The following is a 16,684-nucleotide window of genomic DNA, read 5'->3' as shown; positions in this document are numbered from 1 at the left end:
TTGATGAATCGGGAGACAATGGAAGATGCTTTGCGTCGCGACGCGATGAATCTTCCGTCACAGGCAACGGGAAACAGGCGGAAATCGTACGGGGGAGAGGAAGCGCCACTCGACCGTCTCTTGTTACATTTTTCAGTCCGGGCGCTTTAAGCATTACGAGGAACGTTTGAGAAACAGTTACCCCATTATCGCTGTGCAGGATAATTATTTATGTAAGACTAAAAAAACAGATTAGCAAAATCAGAGTTGGTCGCAAGGACTTCCATACTAAATGTTGGCTCGATGATAAAAATGAGATGCATATGCATGCTTGTCATACTTTTACACAATCGTCACGGCGACGTTTCACTCGGTATTTTTTCAGTTTCTAAGCTGACAAACTCTTCCAAACTTTAGCTATCATTATTCGATCTGACGAAGAAGTAACAAGCTCGGGTACGATGGAAACTAAGAAGCTAAGAAGCGTTGCGTGCTTTCAGAGTCAAGCTAGGCGCTTGCTATTTCTAAACAGGTCGAAACGATTAAACGCGAGCCAGATGTTAAACAAAGTAAAATACAGATAATGATCGACGGGGAACGGCGCAACGCAGCGCCGCGTTAAAAACTTTTAACGGCACGACGCACGGTGAAAGCTGAAAATGAAAAATTTGGCTAAAAGCTGTAGCGAACAAAATGATTATATTCTTGAAAGCGCGTTTTAAGCGCGGCTTAACGCGATCGTCGCATTATCGTTATATATCAAACAGCTGGAAAATAGCGTGGACTTTTGTCAAATTTTAAACTCGATTAAAACTGATTAACGCTCGTCGAGCGCCCATTGAATTTCGTATAAAAAAGAGGTAAGGGGTCGCACGATAATGTTGTCCCCGCAATCTTTTTTTCGCAATTGTTTTACGTCAATCCGTCCTATATGTATGTATGCTAAAATATTTTGGCATACGACTTATTGTCTCCTGTGACCGATACGATTAGCCGAAGGAGACGCATTGGGGGCTTAGATAAGCGAGCAAACAATTTATTAATAATGGAACAGAGATAGATATCGGTAAATTGTAAAAATTCAGCATTGACTCATAGTTCAATATTTGTCGAATTCTCAATATTTTTCCCGTTGATCAAGGCGGAATGCTTCGACCGTTTGAATGATGAAGACGTTACGTCCGTCTCGACTACTCACGTTTTAATATCGCGTTGCGGACGCAAGATGTAGGTAAGCTATTTGCTCGAAGTGGTCGTCGGAACGTTTTCAAAATCATTCCACTGGACCACCGACGAATTACGAAATACGACGATTCTTAACGAGTAAACCTGGAGAGGTAAAGAGCAAACAGGGATAACCATCCATGGGAGCAGAATCTTTATTCAGCTTGAATTGCATCGAGATGCGGCAGTTCCGCGCCGAGGATCGATAGAGACAGATTTATCCACATTGCTGACCGAACCGACGTAATCGTTATAAAACCGTGTTACTTTGCCATTTCCATTCGATTTACGAACGATCCGACTGTCTATGCATCGTTATACGTAGGCACGTACATACATATTGTATATAAGTACATACATACATACATAAATACATGCATACGTACATACAAAGGAGCAAGAATTTGCACAGAGTACACCGTTTATACCGTTCGCGACGATACGGATTATAATAAAGACAAGAGTATCGATGAACCTTCCAACTAACTACCTATATTACACTTTGAACAGGCGGGATTTCCCGCGCGTACGAAAACTCGCATCATCGGTTTGCCAATAGAAGCGATCTCGCGATCGGGAAAATTCCAATAAATCCGTCCTCGCAGAGTCACTCTTCCGGGAAACCGACAATACAGAGTTACATCAATCTCCCTTCGCGTCCATCTCCTATTTACAAGAATTCGTTTATCTTCACGAATAGAATTCCACGATTGGCACGAGTAGAATCAATGTTAAGCATTGATCACGAGTATACAAATATACATACTTAAGCATTTACGTTGCTCGTTCGCGCGGACGTCGACGACGCTCGCCTCGACGAATCGTCGGACGTCTATTCCCCAGTGGAATTCTACTCGAAATCTCCGATTAAACACACGTACACGATGCTTATACATCTATATTTATACAGTACATATAGATTCGTTCCCTAACACGCGTTGCGGCTGGCCATATGATGGGTTCGAGTTGGTACTGGACTCGGAAATCGAACGAACGGTCAGGGTCCCGGACGCGACGTCCTGTCGCGTCGGAACGGGGGCCTGATTTGGTCGATCGGGGAATTCGTTGCTCCCGTTTCAAATATGCTAACGAACGAAATTATCTAAAGCGTATTGCACCGGTGCGTCGACTCCCGACGAACGTACGACAACTTACAAAGAATACGAAGGCGATCTCGCAACGGTGATCCTCCGGAAACGGAGAAAAATAAATGAGAGGAACCTCCGCGATTTGGCACGACTAGTTTAGCACCAGCTAGCAACGATCGAACATCGAATATCGAACGAAAGACAGCCGAAAAATGAAGAAAGAATTCATCCCGATCTCGGAACTCGTCACTTGATTGCTCGATAGCGTTTTTCACAGCATTCCATTGTCACGATCGGTCGAACCGTTCCGAATTATCGTTCAGCCGATAGTCCACGAGGAGAAGTAACGACGCGATCGATTGCCACGATTAAACCGTGGGCCCGGTACTCGAAGTCACCGGCACGTAATAATTCCTCGCTTGAAGATGATTCTGAAGATGCAACGCGGTCATCTGCTGAGCGCCGGTGGCTTGGACGGGTTGGGTGGTCCAGTGGCCGGCCGAAGAGACGATCTTGGAATCTGGGCTTGCCGACGGCGTGTTCGGCGAGGGTACTGCGTTCGTCTCGGCGACTACGTCCACGTCCACATCTTCTTCGTCCTGATCAGGCTCCTGGAGATCGTGCAATTCGTCCTCGCTGCAGCTGAATCTCCTCGTCTTCACCGACCTGATGTCGGACTCGATCTGATGCTGTTGATCGTCCGGCGCAAGGAGCGACGCCACGTCGAACTGTCTCTTCCTGGAAGACGGTTGAAACGACGACGACTGCCTGTTCAGCGTCTGGCTCTGGAACTGTTGTTGCTGCTGCTGCGGCTGTTGCTGTTGATGATGCGGAGTCCAAATACCGGGAAGCGGCTGAGAAGCCACCGGTGGTCCTAGGCTCGAAGCCGGAGGAGGGGTGGGTGGCAACGGTGGCGGGCTAGGACTGTCCGGTTCCTCGTCCACCGCCAAACCCATGTATTTCCGAACTTTCCTCTGCGCTTTGCGTCTTCGGAAATCACCGCGGCGGAAGTCCTCGAGATTTATCGGATGGATCGTCCAATAGTGGCCTTTGCCGTTCGCGCTTCTTCCCGATTTCACGAAGCAGTCGTTCAACGACAAGTTGTGCCTGATCGAGTTTCTCCAGCCCGGACCGCGGGTTCGGAAATACGGATAGTGTTCCAAGATGTATTGATAGATGTCCGACAGCACCAGTTTCTTCTCGGGCGAGGATAAGATAGCCATGGCGATCAATCCGATGTAACTGTGTTGCGGTTTAGGTTCTTCTGGTATTCGTTGATGGTGAGGGTGCAGCAGGGCCATGGACAAGGCCGGATGGATGAATCTGCTGGGATATCCAGCGGCGGCCGCCGCCGCCGGGTAAAGTGGCAGCGGTGCCGGGAAACCTGGACCCATTCCTAGGTGAGTTGGAGCGCTCGAGGGCGGTTGCCCGACTCCTGGGTGCTGAGGGTGCAATTGTTGGGCCAGTCTCAATCTCTCGGCCATCGCGTAATGATACAATTGTAGACGATAGTGTTCGAGACCGGGTAAAAACCCGGCCATGGGATTGCCCAAACCGACGGCGAGCGGTTCCTTCGCCGGCGGTGGACTCTCGTTGCTGCACATAGCTGTTCCCTCCACTGTAAACGATCTTCGAGTCGTCGTCGTCGTCGAACACTTGGCGAACGATCGCGTGTCTCACGTCGGGGAGAACTCGAACAGAACGAAGGAAACGTACGCGATGAACGTCACTTTTGATTGCAGGAACGAAACGCGAAGAAACGTGGCCGAGAAAGACCGGCGGCGAAGACGAAGCGAGATCGGGTATCGGCCGATCGGCTCGCCGATCGATCGCGGGACCGGTGTTTTCCAATGGTTTTCAGGCTGTTTGTCGCGATGCGCTCCGAGCGACCGACTGGTCATGATTTACGATTCGGCGGCCTGCCAGAGGAGAGTGCACCCAATGGTTTCTCCCCACTAGCAGCTCGCCTAGGGGAGAGAAACGACGGTAGGCTCCGCCCGTTTACCCAGAACGCGACCGTGGGTCGTGGGTGCCGAGCTCTGGGCTCGAAACCAGTACGTCGATCCTCCGACCAATAAGCACCCAGAGGATGGTCGAAGATGGAACCCTCTGCCATCCGCCACACCTACCGTCATGGATATTGATCCCGAATTCCGTAATCTAGCGTGCGCGGGGGCGGCAGTCGCGTCGACGACTTGCCTACGAGTCGCCTGCCTACAGCCCGGCACCGGTTCTGCCGCACCCGCACCAGCACTCGTCCGTTCCCGTTCTCTCTTATCTCGCGGTACGGAGTTCGATATCATAGACGTACCTAGCCCGACACGATCGCGCACCGCTCCGAGGACGGCGTCGCGATATGCGTTTCAACCCCCTGACTGCCTGCGACGCGCTCGAATCTTTCAAGAGCGGCACCGTACATAGTTTGCACGAGCTCGGTTAATAGACCGCTTGGCCGAGTGTCGAGACTCCCTGACTATCCATTATCCCTACTGTTTGCTCTTGACGAGAACGCCGAGTAATGCCCGGTTACATCCTCCCGATGTTTCTCTTTACCTCTCGGATGCTCGATGATTTCTTCCCTATCAGATGCAACGACTATTTCTCATACCCATCCAACGTGTAAACCGTCTTAGCTCCAGTTCGATTCATTTCGGGCCCGGTGTTTCTAATCAGAGTCGAGCCAGAATGGGGAGGACCACCAAATTATTCCTCTACCCTTCGTGATACAACGGAACTGGCTCTTGTTCGCGGAATCCTTTTCGTCGCCGCATGAACCGTGTGACAAAAGACGAAACGCGTGCAAAGGGTCGGACAAAAACGAACACAGAGGGAGAGAGAGAGAAGAGCGAAAGAAAAAATGAAAAAGAGCTGTAGGCGCATTTATATGGAGGCGCCGCCCTGCAACTATTTGTAAGCATCCGCCATGCTGGTTTCATATCTGCCGTTTCGGCTTGCACAAAAACACTATTTTTCACGACCGGCCCAGCTGCAATATGGCGCGTTTACGGGACACGCCGACGTCGTGCATCGACTCCGATTACAATTGTTGCGTTTCATTGCAAATAACAGCTTGACGCCCCTCCGCTCACCTCCGCCGATATCACCCGTAGCGGTATTCCCGCGCGTTTTTCCGTTTTTACGTATCGTCCACCACGGAAATACTGCCTCGTATCAATCGCGACGAGCACGCATCGAGCCCTAATTGTGAGGAGGACACGACCACGGAATCGATCGCCCGTAATACGTTCGCCTCCTATTTCTTTAGGCATGGAACGCTAAACGGATGGCCGGAGCAAAGCAGAGGTTTGGGAAAGAACGTCGCATCGATTCGCGATAAAGAAGGGAGGGTGGGATTAAAACGATGCGCGCGGAATTAGGAATTGGCGCGAACCTCGAGGAAAGAAATCGGAGGAGCTGTCAATCGAGCGGCATGCATCTGCCACTTACTCGGACCCGAGGGCGGCCTCGATCGTTACGGTTAGGTTCCCTTTTTTTCCCACAATGACGCTCCATTTCGTCACAATTATCGCCATTATTCGGTGCAAGAGGTGCATTTTAGCGACCGCCGCACAATGGACCGGTATCTATATACACGCGCGCACTCATACACCGACGTTAAAAACGACGGGTATTGCGCGCCGCGAAGCGACGATCTACCTTCGAGCAAAATGCGAGCACGGATCTTCTTCCGGGCAACGTTTTATTGTGTTTTGACAGCGCGGTTTCGTGTGGCCGACGATTGCTTTCCATCGGGACGAACGATACCGTTTCCTTGGCTACCGAGGCTCGAAGGTAGCACCGATCTTATCCCAACAAATTCGACGCGAAAATATCGGGGACTCTTTACACCTCTTATTATTCCGAACCGAGACATGGATCGTATCTGATCGGACCGCGTGTAGAGTTACTGGACCGCCGGAATGGGATCATATAAATAGGTTTCGTTTTCTCGATGGTTTCGTCGAAGAATTTAGTTGTTACAATTATGTGAAAGCCGATCATCCTCCCCAGGTTTACGCGACGCTCCCGCAAGATTTAATCACCGTCTACTCACCGTTGCGGTTCCCGAAATTCGTCGCGTACGCGCTTCCCAAAGATTTGCCAACTTATTCTTACGATCGATAGTACGAATAATAACGGAACTGGGTTTCGCGCGATGAATTTTCCGATGATCCGTTTACAACTTCGTCAAACAGTGCAGCATTTAATCTCTGCTTTCCCGATACTCGCCGATACAGCCGGTGTATTTTAGAGATTGAATGGATATTCCGATGGCAAGGTTAATAAATGTCGTGGTCAGAGAGGCGACTAGCCAACTTCGAGGTCCGGCCGGTTCTCGGAGTTTCGCGTAGCCGGATTGCGCAGGGTATCCGTTAGTTTTGATGCTTCCAAATACGCTCCTAATCGGTTTTCAAACTCCCGTCGCAGTAGCGTGGAGGTCCGATAAACCAAACTTCAAGATTTCGTCGTCCAGAGGACGTAAACTCATAAAATCGTCGAGTCTTCGTACGCTCTGGTAATTTCTAATTATTATCGATTTACTTACGACGATTAACATTTCCCACCCAAAGGCATTGACTTGAATTTTTACTATCTCCGATCCACTCGTAACATCTTACGCGCAATAACATCATTTCCCATTCTCCGCCACTAATTAATTTGACTCTCTCCGTCTCTCCCGCTAGACGTCTATACATAACGTCTGCCTGTTGAAAATCCGTCCTCCGAATCAAACCGAGCGATACAGGCAACATTTCTGCGGCTGCGTGTTCCTCCGCGATAGAATTCGCCACGCGTAAATTCACTCCCTCGGAACCCACGGGCTAAGAGAAAGAGCAGCATTTAACAACGGATGCTTTATGCATATTCTAACGAGCTTGCAATCAACTGGCAGAAAACATTAACGGAGCTTCACTCCGGGACTCGGTCCTCGCGATCGTCTTTGTAGCGAACAAAGAGAGGGGGAGAGTTAGGAAATGAGGAGACGGGCCCGAGAGAAGGGCATCGGAGGGTCGTAAAGGAGGAGAGGAACAACCGGTACGAGGCGCGGAGAGACGCGATAGAACCACCCCGAAGAGAGAAGAGAGAAGATCCATTAGCTTTGACGCATCCGCTCAAAGGGATGCTCTCGTTTTAGCGACGCGTACCATCGTGTTTCCTAAGCATCCCTTTTACGGTACACTATTGCACCGGCACGGTGGCGGAGCAGCAGGCCACGACGGATAGGAAAATATCGTTTCCGGAAAGCTCGAGCTCGAGCGTCAGGCCTCGACTCGAGTCTCTGGCTTCGCATCCGATTAAATATTCATAATTTATAAACTCCGTTGCGCCGCGCTCACTTTGGGGGCTTCCCTGTTTCACAGCACGAGATTTCGCGAGATTCTCCGATCTCTTTTTCTCTACCCGATCTTACGACAGATCTTATGTACGCAAAGCTCGTTCGAGGATTTTCCTCGGAAGAAAAACCGAAGCGGCTCGAGCTGTTTGCTCAAAACGGGTAGCGCCCGTCACAGATTTATCCTGTTCCACGCGACAGCGAATACGGAGCGATCTAAAAACGATTTCTCTCTTTAGTCGCGTACAACCCTCGAAGGGTTTTATCGCGGCTCGTTAAACCGACGAGTGGCGTCGATGTAAACATAAATGGCGTCCCGCGGAGCACCCCTCGGTCTACGTTTTCGAGTGGAGATTCGTTATTCCGTCGTTACGCGCGTCATCGCCTCTTCGAGGGCACTCGGGCGTGCTTCTGTACTTCGAGTGCACTTCGACGCCTACCGAAAGAATTGCTAATCGATGAGACGGTAACAGCGTGTCTTTCGAGGTTTCGACGAGAGAATAGCGTATTCCTTTAAGGAGTTTGACAAACATCGTCGCGAAAAGACTAGAAGAGTTCGAGACGAGCCGAAGTTATCTAGGATTCGCGGAGGAGAACCGCGGACGAGGACATGACGGGCACGACGGTTACGTACGTATGTACGTATTCGCTAAACGAGATTTGACGAAGTGGTTCGCGTTTCCGCATGGTCGAGGCGGCAACCGAGCGGAAATCCTCGAGGAGAGGAGCGCACCTTCTTGATTTTGGACGATGCGGTCGAAACGTGACCGTTTAGCCGAGTAACAGGATTAGAAAAAGAGGAATAGATTAAATTTCGAGATACTTAGCCGGACCGTTGCGCTCGATCCCCTTCCCTCTTTTTATCGTGTCGAGGAGCACCGACTCGAGGCCGGAGACGGTACAGTAGGATTTTCGGCAATATTTTGGTGTTTAGCCTTTGTAGCCGGACACTGGCTATTGTCGCGCGAAACGATGGGCGTGAAAGCTTGTACCGCGCGAAAAGGGAACTGGCCACCTTTTCTCGTTCCCTTACGCCCTTCCTTCTTCGACGACAAAAGGCTCGTGGGCCAATACTTAATTTGCGCTGCACGCGTTCCGATGACTCTCAAATTTACCACACTTTTGTGGCCTCTTTCCCGTTGTGCGGTTACTCGCCTCTCCGGCCCGATTCCGTACAGCCAGTGGACTTTAAAGTATCCACGTTGCCCGCTACTTGCGAGGGTGAACGCGAAGGGGCGAACAATCGTAAAACCGATTATAGAAGGCTACAGAATTTCTGACAGACTCAACGGTAAATGTTTTTCCGATCCGAAAGTTCATCTAACAAATTCGAGATCCATCGTTAAAAATGTCGAAATCGAGTTCTATCGTGCGACTCTCGCCCTGCCCGCGGTTTATAATTATCCCGAAATTACCGGTCGGTAAGAAAATAATACACACTCATCCGGAGAGTAGCAATCATTAGCAATTTGCGGACGGCGGATAATTTGCTTTCATTTCCCAGCATGACACGCTCCGTCTTTGCGCGTCGCTACACACAGAATCGAATGGAGGATCGTGATTCGATCAAGGAGAATCGTGACACCGTCGAGGTATAATGCGCGCTGTTGTTATTATTAACGGTTTAGGGCTCGGGGGCACAATCGCCGCTAGAGCGATCCGAAACATAGACGGTGCAGCCGGGATGGTCGCGGACGGCTGTTGCAACAGATCGAGTGTTTTCGTAGGTTCTCTAAATACAAGACCACGGTGGAGCTTCGGTTGTTGAACGGTGGCATCCGAAGCCCGTGGAAAATAACAATTTTACGAGTTCCTGTCCGCGCTCCGTTTGATCGCTCTATTCCGGCGTACAGGAAAATTTGGCTCAACTTCCCAATTACGGGACGAACTGAGTAAACTGTTCATTTTCCATGCTCGAGATGCGAACAGACGATCGAACTCGAGAACGTAGGAGATCGTTCCGCGCGCGTGATTTATCCGCGAGTAGCGCCTATTTCGAAGTTAAAATTAACCGACCGTTTCCTCGCGCGAGCTAGAAAAGGGTTTCATCCCTGAAAGTCCCGAACGTATCCGCTGATAGATTACGCAAATGCTCTTTGCGGGAACAACACACGGGGGAGGGTTGGGATCCCATTGGCGACGGTTACCCTGAAATATTCATTCGAAGCTTCGTAGACGCCGCGTCGTAGCGTGGACGACATTTGGACGTTAACCGTGCCGACTTTGATCTCGTATTTCTGATCGTTCAACGGGAAGAACAATCGTATCGGTCGTTGAAACCCCGTCTCGCGTTATGCCGCGCGTATCTATTTACAGCAGGAAAATTTACAGTAGAACAGGATACGTGCAGAGTCGGGTATATCGACCCTGTGGATCGTCGACTTCCAATTTGTACAATTTGTCGCGTGACGTCCGACGAGTCCCTCACGCGAATACCCGTATTACGAAGGGTCAACGAAGAAAGCGGGCTAAGATGTAACGATGGTCGATAAGGAACAGCAGACAAAAGAGTCGAACACGAGGACGATGACGAGGAACAATAATTTGCAGTGGGCGTCTCGACGATACCGTGATCGGAAAGGACATCGATATTATCCCGGCAGCTGTCGCGTGGCTCACTGTGGCCGACGACCATTGGCAACAAAGGGGATCCCCTGTTTCGTTAATCGTTCTTCATAATGGAATGAAAACCGAAAGGGGTCCTCGCGATCTAACGTTAAATATGTACATGTAAACGGACGTATCGCGGGGGTGAAGCTAAACCGCGCGCACCGTCCCTTGTAATAGAATATGGGATTCGAGTATTAAGCGCGTTCGATGATTAAACGACCGGCGAACGAGATTCGCCGATAACCCACGGGGCGAATCAAAGTTGAACACGTAACAGAGGATAATACCGACACCGGTGTCTATAAAAAAAAGTTTTCGAAACGGAGTTGCGGTCGCAAAGAAATTCGCGAACACTGTAAGGTGCTTACGCGCGGTCGTCAGATTCGTGTTTCGTACAAAAGAGCAGGGAGCAGGTAGATCGTACGTAGAAGCGGATTAGATTTGGATTTCGGAGCGGAAGGTACGGGAAGAAAAGAAAGAGGCCGAACCCAATTTGCATGGCATAAACCTCCTCGGCTTCTAACGAGATCAAATGTCGAGGAGAGTAACGAAAACGTGCAGTTATTTCGTTGCGAATCTCAACGAAATCGATCTGATATTTGGCAAAGACCGCGTAGTCGGACGTCAAAGATTTTGTCACCGCTGGGGTGGCCAAAGCACGGCGAGAGTCATATACCGGGTAGAGCGCGTGTACAGATGTACGAACATGTGTTTCGATGCGGTGTTAAATACGCGGTAACATTCGTCTGTCACCGGATCCGCACCACGCTCGTTTCTCGTGTTACACCCACGATTTCTATTGGGTAATCATCGTATAATAGCCGAATAATCATTTTTACGAAGAGGGTCGCCGCGGCGCAGTCCGGATAAATAAGAATCGAACCCGGAGGCTAGTTGGGGGAACCGCCTTAAACGCGCAAGTCCCGTCTACCCTGTCCAACCCCACAGAGATGTTTATTATTCACTTAGGATGCTCACGTACCATATTTGTCACACCCGCTGAGAGCATGTTTCGAAACGTCGTCGCGTCGCGTAGGTTCAACCCCTTCAAGGGGCTACCGAAACTGAACAGGCGTCACGATGAAAATATTGAACGCCGCTGTGCGATTCAGGAACAATATCAAGCGATTCGCGGTACCGCGACTACTTTCGCGACGATCGCGAAACAGAAATATTTTCCTTTTAATATTCCCTTCGTAAGTACGTGCGACGCCTTTCGAACTGTCGCTACTTTTCCGCGGATAGTGCGCGTCAAATCATGAACGATAAATTCGCATCGATCGCGTCGACCGTTACCTCGAACGAAATCACCGATTGACGAAGTTATAGGGGAGGAATTTTGAGAACATGGAATATAATCGCGAACCGTGTCCCTGGAGGATAGTGGACGATTGCGGCGGTGCCTTCACGATGGGCGCGATTTGCGGCACTCTATTTCAGGTATCGTTGGAATCATAGTCTCATCAATGTTTCGATCGTCCTGTCTTGATCAGGTTAACGTCCACGCTCGTACCATTTTTCTATATTTCCCCGAACGGATAACTCGAGCCAGACATTTTTCATGTCGTAATCAGAGCGTGTTAGGGTTCCGAAACGCGCCAGCGGGATTGCATCGAAGACTGTTCGGCGGTGTGACGGCGGTGAAGAACCGGGTTCCGCAGGTCGCGGGCAACTTTGCGGTATGGGGTGGTCTGTTCTCCGCGATCGAATGCACCCTGATACGGTGCCGGTCGAAAGAGGACCCATGGAACTCGATCCTGAGCGGAGCGTTGACCGGAGGTGTTTTGGCCGCGAGAACCGGACTAGCGTCGATGATAGGAAGCGCGACGGTCGGCGGGGTGTTCCTGGCTCTCGTCGAAGGATTCGGGATAATGGCGACGCGATTGCACGCGGACTCTTTCGCCCAGCACATGCAGATGTACGAGATGGAGAATCTACCGGAGTTCCACGGACTTCCGCCACGGGCGAGGCTAGGTTTCGGCGGTGCTCCCGTCGGTTCGGAGGTACCTTCGCAGATGAACGGGAACGGCGTCGAGGTCGACAGAGTCAGCAAAGGAAGATGAACCTCTTCTGATCCGTTTTTTAATACTACTTTAATTTAAGGACGTCGCTTCTTGCGTTCACGGTGGAACGTTCTGTCGCGATCGCGATTCTATCTGCCAAGTTTTGTGAATTTGTAAAACGCGTTTGCGATAGACACGCGGCCTTTATAAATTTTTATCGTCGATATATCCGAATACGCGTGGGCTCCTCGTCGTTTTTTTAAACGTATACACAGCTATAGATATACAGTTTGGTTATACTTGTGTACCTACTATATTGTTGTAATACTGTTATATTGCTACGTAAATAATACATTGCTACCACTATTGTCGAACGACTGCTTTATCCTATACAGACGTCGAAGGGTTAACAGTGCCTCGCGTTATCTTTGACATCTCTCTTCCCGATACTCGAAGGCGGACATGCCTACACCGGATGGACGAGAGAAGGGCTGGCATCGTTTATCGGAAGGTGGTAATGACTGTTTTGACAGCGGCTAGCGGGCAGCGCTCGGACCATTCTGCGGACCGGTGCCGCTTCCAGCCCCCATTGTCGTTGACACCAGATTGGAATCAATATTTACACTCGAACCCGTGTAAGCCGCGGATTACCGTGGGCCCAGAGCCGATCTTTCCAACCCTTTCCCGATTGAGTCACAGAACACGGTCAGCGGTGGCCTGTGCGCCACTGCCGCCGCTGCACCGTGTGCTCTTCACTAAAAGATTTCGCTTGAAAAGAGAGTCCCGGGTGCTCGTATTTAGGTACTTATCGCTTAACCAGCCTCTTTCGAAGCCACTCGAATCGAACGATTTTTCACGCGTCCTCGAGAGGGGTGTTTAGCCAGAGGTAACACACTCGACGGTCGTTATTATAGCGTGCTCGATCCGAGCGGAGAAAGGTGCACGCGCGTGAAAGCCGCCCTAATGCTACTGTGAATAATTCGAAATTGGATTATCCTTGTCGATCTGGGAATTCGGACTCGATTCTCAATACGAAGGAACGAATACTACTAGCCTCGGGTCTCGATTCTCGATGCGTAAGATAGAATAATAACTGATACATTTTAGAAATGCGACCGGGGAGATTTATAATCCTGACTTTTACATTGTTTTCATTCGGATCTGATCGATCTATCGGCGAACAGAATTTATGTACAAGAATGAAAAACCGTTTAAAGAATTCCGTATAGATGTATTTCCCGCCCTCTTGTGCCTGTGTTCGCGACAGGAACCGTTCTCGCGTGAGGTATCGAAGGTATCCGCGGTTTCGAAGGTCGACAGACCAGTCGCGAATCATTATCAACGGTAAAGAAGATCGTTCGCCAACGAGAAACTCGTGGCACAGATCAAGTATACATTTAGAGGTAAAAGCAATAGTTTAAATTTGCAAACGAACTTCTTTCGTTTGAAGGCAATATAAAATTCGCGTTTTGCATCGCGAAGTAGAAAAATATTAATATCAAACGTTAAATTAACATAGTACACATGATAGCAAATATGTTAAAATAATGATAATAGTGGTAACTGATTTTATGCTTTGTGATACGTAATGAAATACGCAAAGGAGGTAATTAGAATTGTGAGTATCAACTGGAGTGCGAAGACAGAAGAGACGGAATGCCCGCCGACAAAGAGGGAACCTTAAAAAGCATACTTTCTCTTTCTAGTCTGTAATGCATACCTTTGATGCTGTTCTAAACTTGGACCGAGTAAACGAGAAACAATGAACGTAATCATTATCTATCAGAACATGATTGCGTATCGATAATATTCTAAATTGTATAAATTAAATTAAACGTCTCTGTCTCATAGGCAAATTTACTAAAAGATAACACAAATAGACATAGAGAATATAAAAAGGAAGATAGTATGCCGTAATAGCGATCTTGCTTCTTTACTCATCTTTCTTATAGCTTTTAACAGCTGTTCGCACTCCAGGTGTTTTATAAATGGTATCATTACAGCGAACTATTGCTACTCCTGGATATTTATTTATTTATTTAAATATCCAGGTTTATTATGCTTGCTAGTTAATAAACAATAGAACCAGTCACTCTTACCGTTTCAGACCATTTATCTTACAGCATGTTCGAGTGACCGATCGAAGGAATTTGAAAGCATATGACTCACCGAAGGTCCCCTGGACGTCGCGTCGTCGATGTCGTATCATCTAGGGGACGCCACCGGACGGGGAGGAAGCATTGCACTCGTAGCTCGTTCAAAGGATCTTGATACAAACACGACACGATTATTCCCAGCCAATTAACGAGCTGTGAAGAAATGCAAAAGATACGATTACATCGATGCTTCGTAAAAGCTAACCTTAGTGTCGCTCTCCTCGATACAAATCTAAAGTCGAAAACGAATTGGTTTGATGCGACAATTCGCGAACAAACGAACGAACAGAAGGAAAGACAGATTTTTACTCAACTGTCGTCGTTGGCCAGTGAGAGGTTTACGTCGAATTCGCAGCAAGTCCCCTCGATCGTTTATTCTCACGGATTCTTGATATTCCAACTGCACCAAATTCTGCAACTTCGAATTGCATTAACAAGCAAAATTAAAACGTACAAACACGGAGGGACGTCATGGCGCTACGATCGTTCGAACGCGAAGTACCGCCAAATTGGGCGCCACCTATCGACGTTGCCTCGATATAGCTTTAATTTATGCTCGACGAATTTTATCACAAGAAAGTCACACGAAAACTTTGAATTTTTCAGCTGCGAACACTAATTCTAAGATATCAAAGACTTTTCATATGATACACGTACACTTATGTACGCAACGACATGATCATAGTAGCTATTAGCTACAGACGCAAAGACGTATGATCTTTGATTACGACTTTCCACGAAAATATCGAACGATTTATAACAGGATTGTTAAATTCGGTTCTCTCTATACCTATTCGATCATTTTTCAATAGTTGGGGACAGCAACAGTTGCATAACTATTACAAAAAATGTAATTATAGAAAGAGATGAAAGCGACGTGCACTTATCTTGAAAATCCAGCAGGGAAAGAACGCTACTGCGCAGGCACTTCAGTCGCGCGAATCGACTGACGCGATTGGTCGACGGTTTGGCACGAAACACATTCTTCTGTTTCGAATTTCAAATGCATTAATGTATTGTAAAAATGAATAATTCTGACTAATAAATTAATAGAATCGAATGTTGGCATTTTTATTTCGCAATCCTTGACTGAATGACCAATTCTTTATTTGGTATCGTTTCCGAGACTTTAACGAAAAGTAAAATTATGAGAACATAAGTACACTCACCGCCCACACTGTCGTAATTTTGATGGCACACTTCTTTCGTCGGTCTAAAATAATGTTATCGAATCCAGATTAAACAGGAGAACAGAAAATACGGAAGCGAGCAAGCGTTCCCTTTCCTTGTCGGACAGTTTAGCGGTCTCTGTCCAGGATGATTCGTTTACCTTCACCGTTGTCCTACATGCCTGTTGATCAATCGCGATTCCGATTAAGAGAATAGATAGATTAGAGAGAACTGGCCTGAACCGTGTCAGCGAATTTACAGGATACTCAGGAATCGAATAATTACGTTCGTCATCGGTAAATAATTGCCGGGAGAATATTATATAACCTTTTATTTGTTGGCAAAGAAAAAAGAATCTTGCGAGCATCGGACAACGACTCGTTCGCGGAAGCCTTGACCATTCACTTTGCCATCATCCTGTTAGAAAACATCGCGGTTCATAGTATACCTACAATACGTTACGCGGCTGTAATTCCCCGGTTCCTGTACAATGATGGCTCATTAATTATTCGAAATAACGACGAAACAAACGGGGACGGACAATTTATCACGACAAGATGGATCTTTTTATTTAAGATAAGTGTACCGTGGAGAATAAAGAAATAGAGATGAGATCTCTGAATCGTTGTGCCAACTATTGTATCCACAAAAATTAATTGCATCCTTCGACCCTCAAGTTTTATTGTTTCGTTTAAGGATGTATTGGCTATACAATCAATCCTAAAAGTTTATGTACTTCAGAAAAACACATTTCCTATAATTAAAAAGAAATCAGACGTCGGAAGAACAATGCTAATGATAAATAGCTACGTGCTAAAAAGTATAGAAGGAAATATTCAATTAATTATTGACGCTGGCGGAAAGCTTTCTATACAGAAATTTTAGGCACTGACATTCTCTACAAGAAAAGTTTTATGCATTTTTCTTCCAAGTCCAGTATTTAACGAGTTACGTATGATTATTTGGCATTTTATTGATGTTGACAAAATCCGACCATCCCAGCGTCGAAACAGCCAACTTTTGACAAAAAATTTCGTTTTCCCTCAATTACTCCTAAACCGTTTGAGATACGGAAAAATTGCATAAGACCTTTTTTGTAGAGGACGACGAGATCTATAA

General features: G+C 47.8%; 2 protein-coding genes across 2 annotated transcripts; one reads left to right on the top strand and one right to left on the bottom strand.

Moving 5' to 3' along the window:
• Nucleotides 1–1,334: 1,334 nt before the first annotated feature.
• fd102C (forkhead domain 102C) lies at nucleotides 1,335–4,202 on the bottom strand. The gene has a single exon (XM_018028972.2). It carries the CDS (start codon nucleotides 3,893–3,895, stop codon nucleotides 2,660–2,662), a length of 1,236 nt encoding a protein of 411 aa, XP_017884461.1. The 5' UTR covers nucleotides 3,896–4,202; the 3' UTR covers nucleotides 1,335–2,659.
• Nucleotides 4,203–11,583: 7,381 nt separating this feature from the next.
• Nucleotides 11,584–12,299, top strand: LOC108627595 (mitochondrial import inner membrane translocase subunit Tim17-A). Its single transcript, XM_085342321.1, has 2 exons — nucleotides 11,584–11,676; nucleotides 11,811–12,299. The coding sequence occupies exons 1-2, from the start codon at nucleotides 11,584–11,586 to the stop codon at nucleotides 12,297–12,299; spliced, it is 582 nt and encodes a 193-aa protein (XP_085198447.1).
• Nucleotides 12,300–16,684: the final 4,385 nt, after the last annotated feature.

Source organism: Ceratina calcarata, unplaced genomic scaffold, assembly GCF_001652005.2.
Source record: "Ceratina calcarata isolate Rehan_Ccalc_2016 unplaced genomic scaffold, ASM165200v1 scaffold48.2, whole genome shotgun sequence".
Lineage (NCBI taxonomy): Eukaryota > Metazoa > Arthropoda > Insecta > Hymenoptera > Apidae > Ceratina > Ceratina calcarata.
The sequence above is the reverse complement of the archived record's forward strand: the minus strand, read 5'-3'. Positions and strand labels throughout refer to the sequence as shown.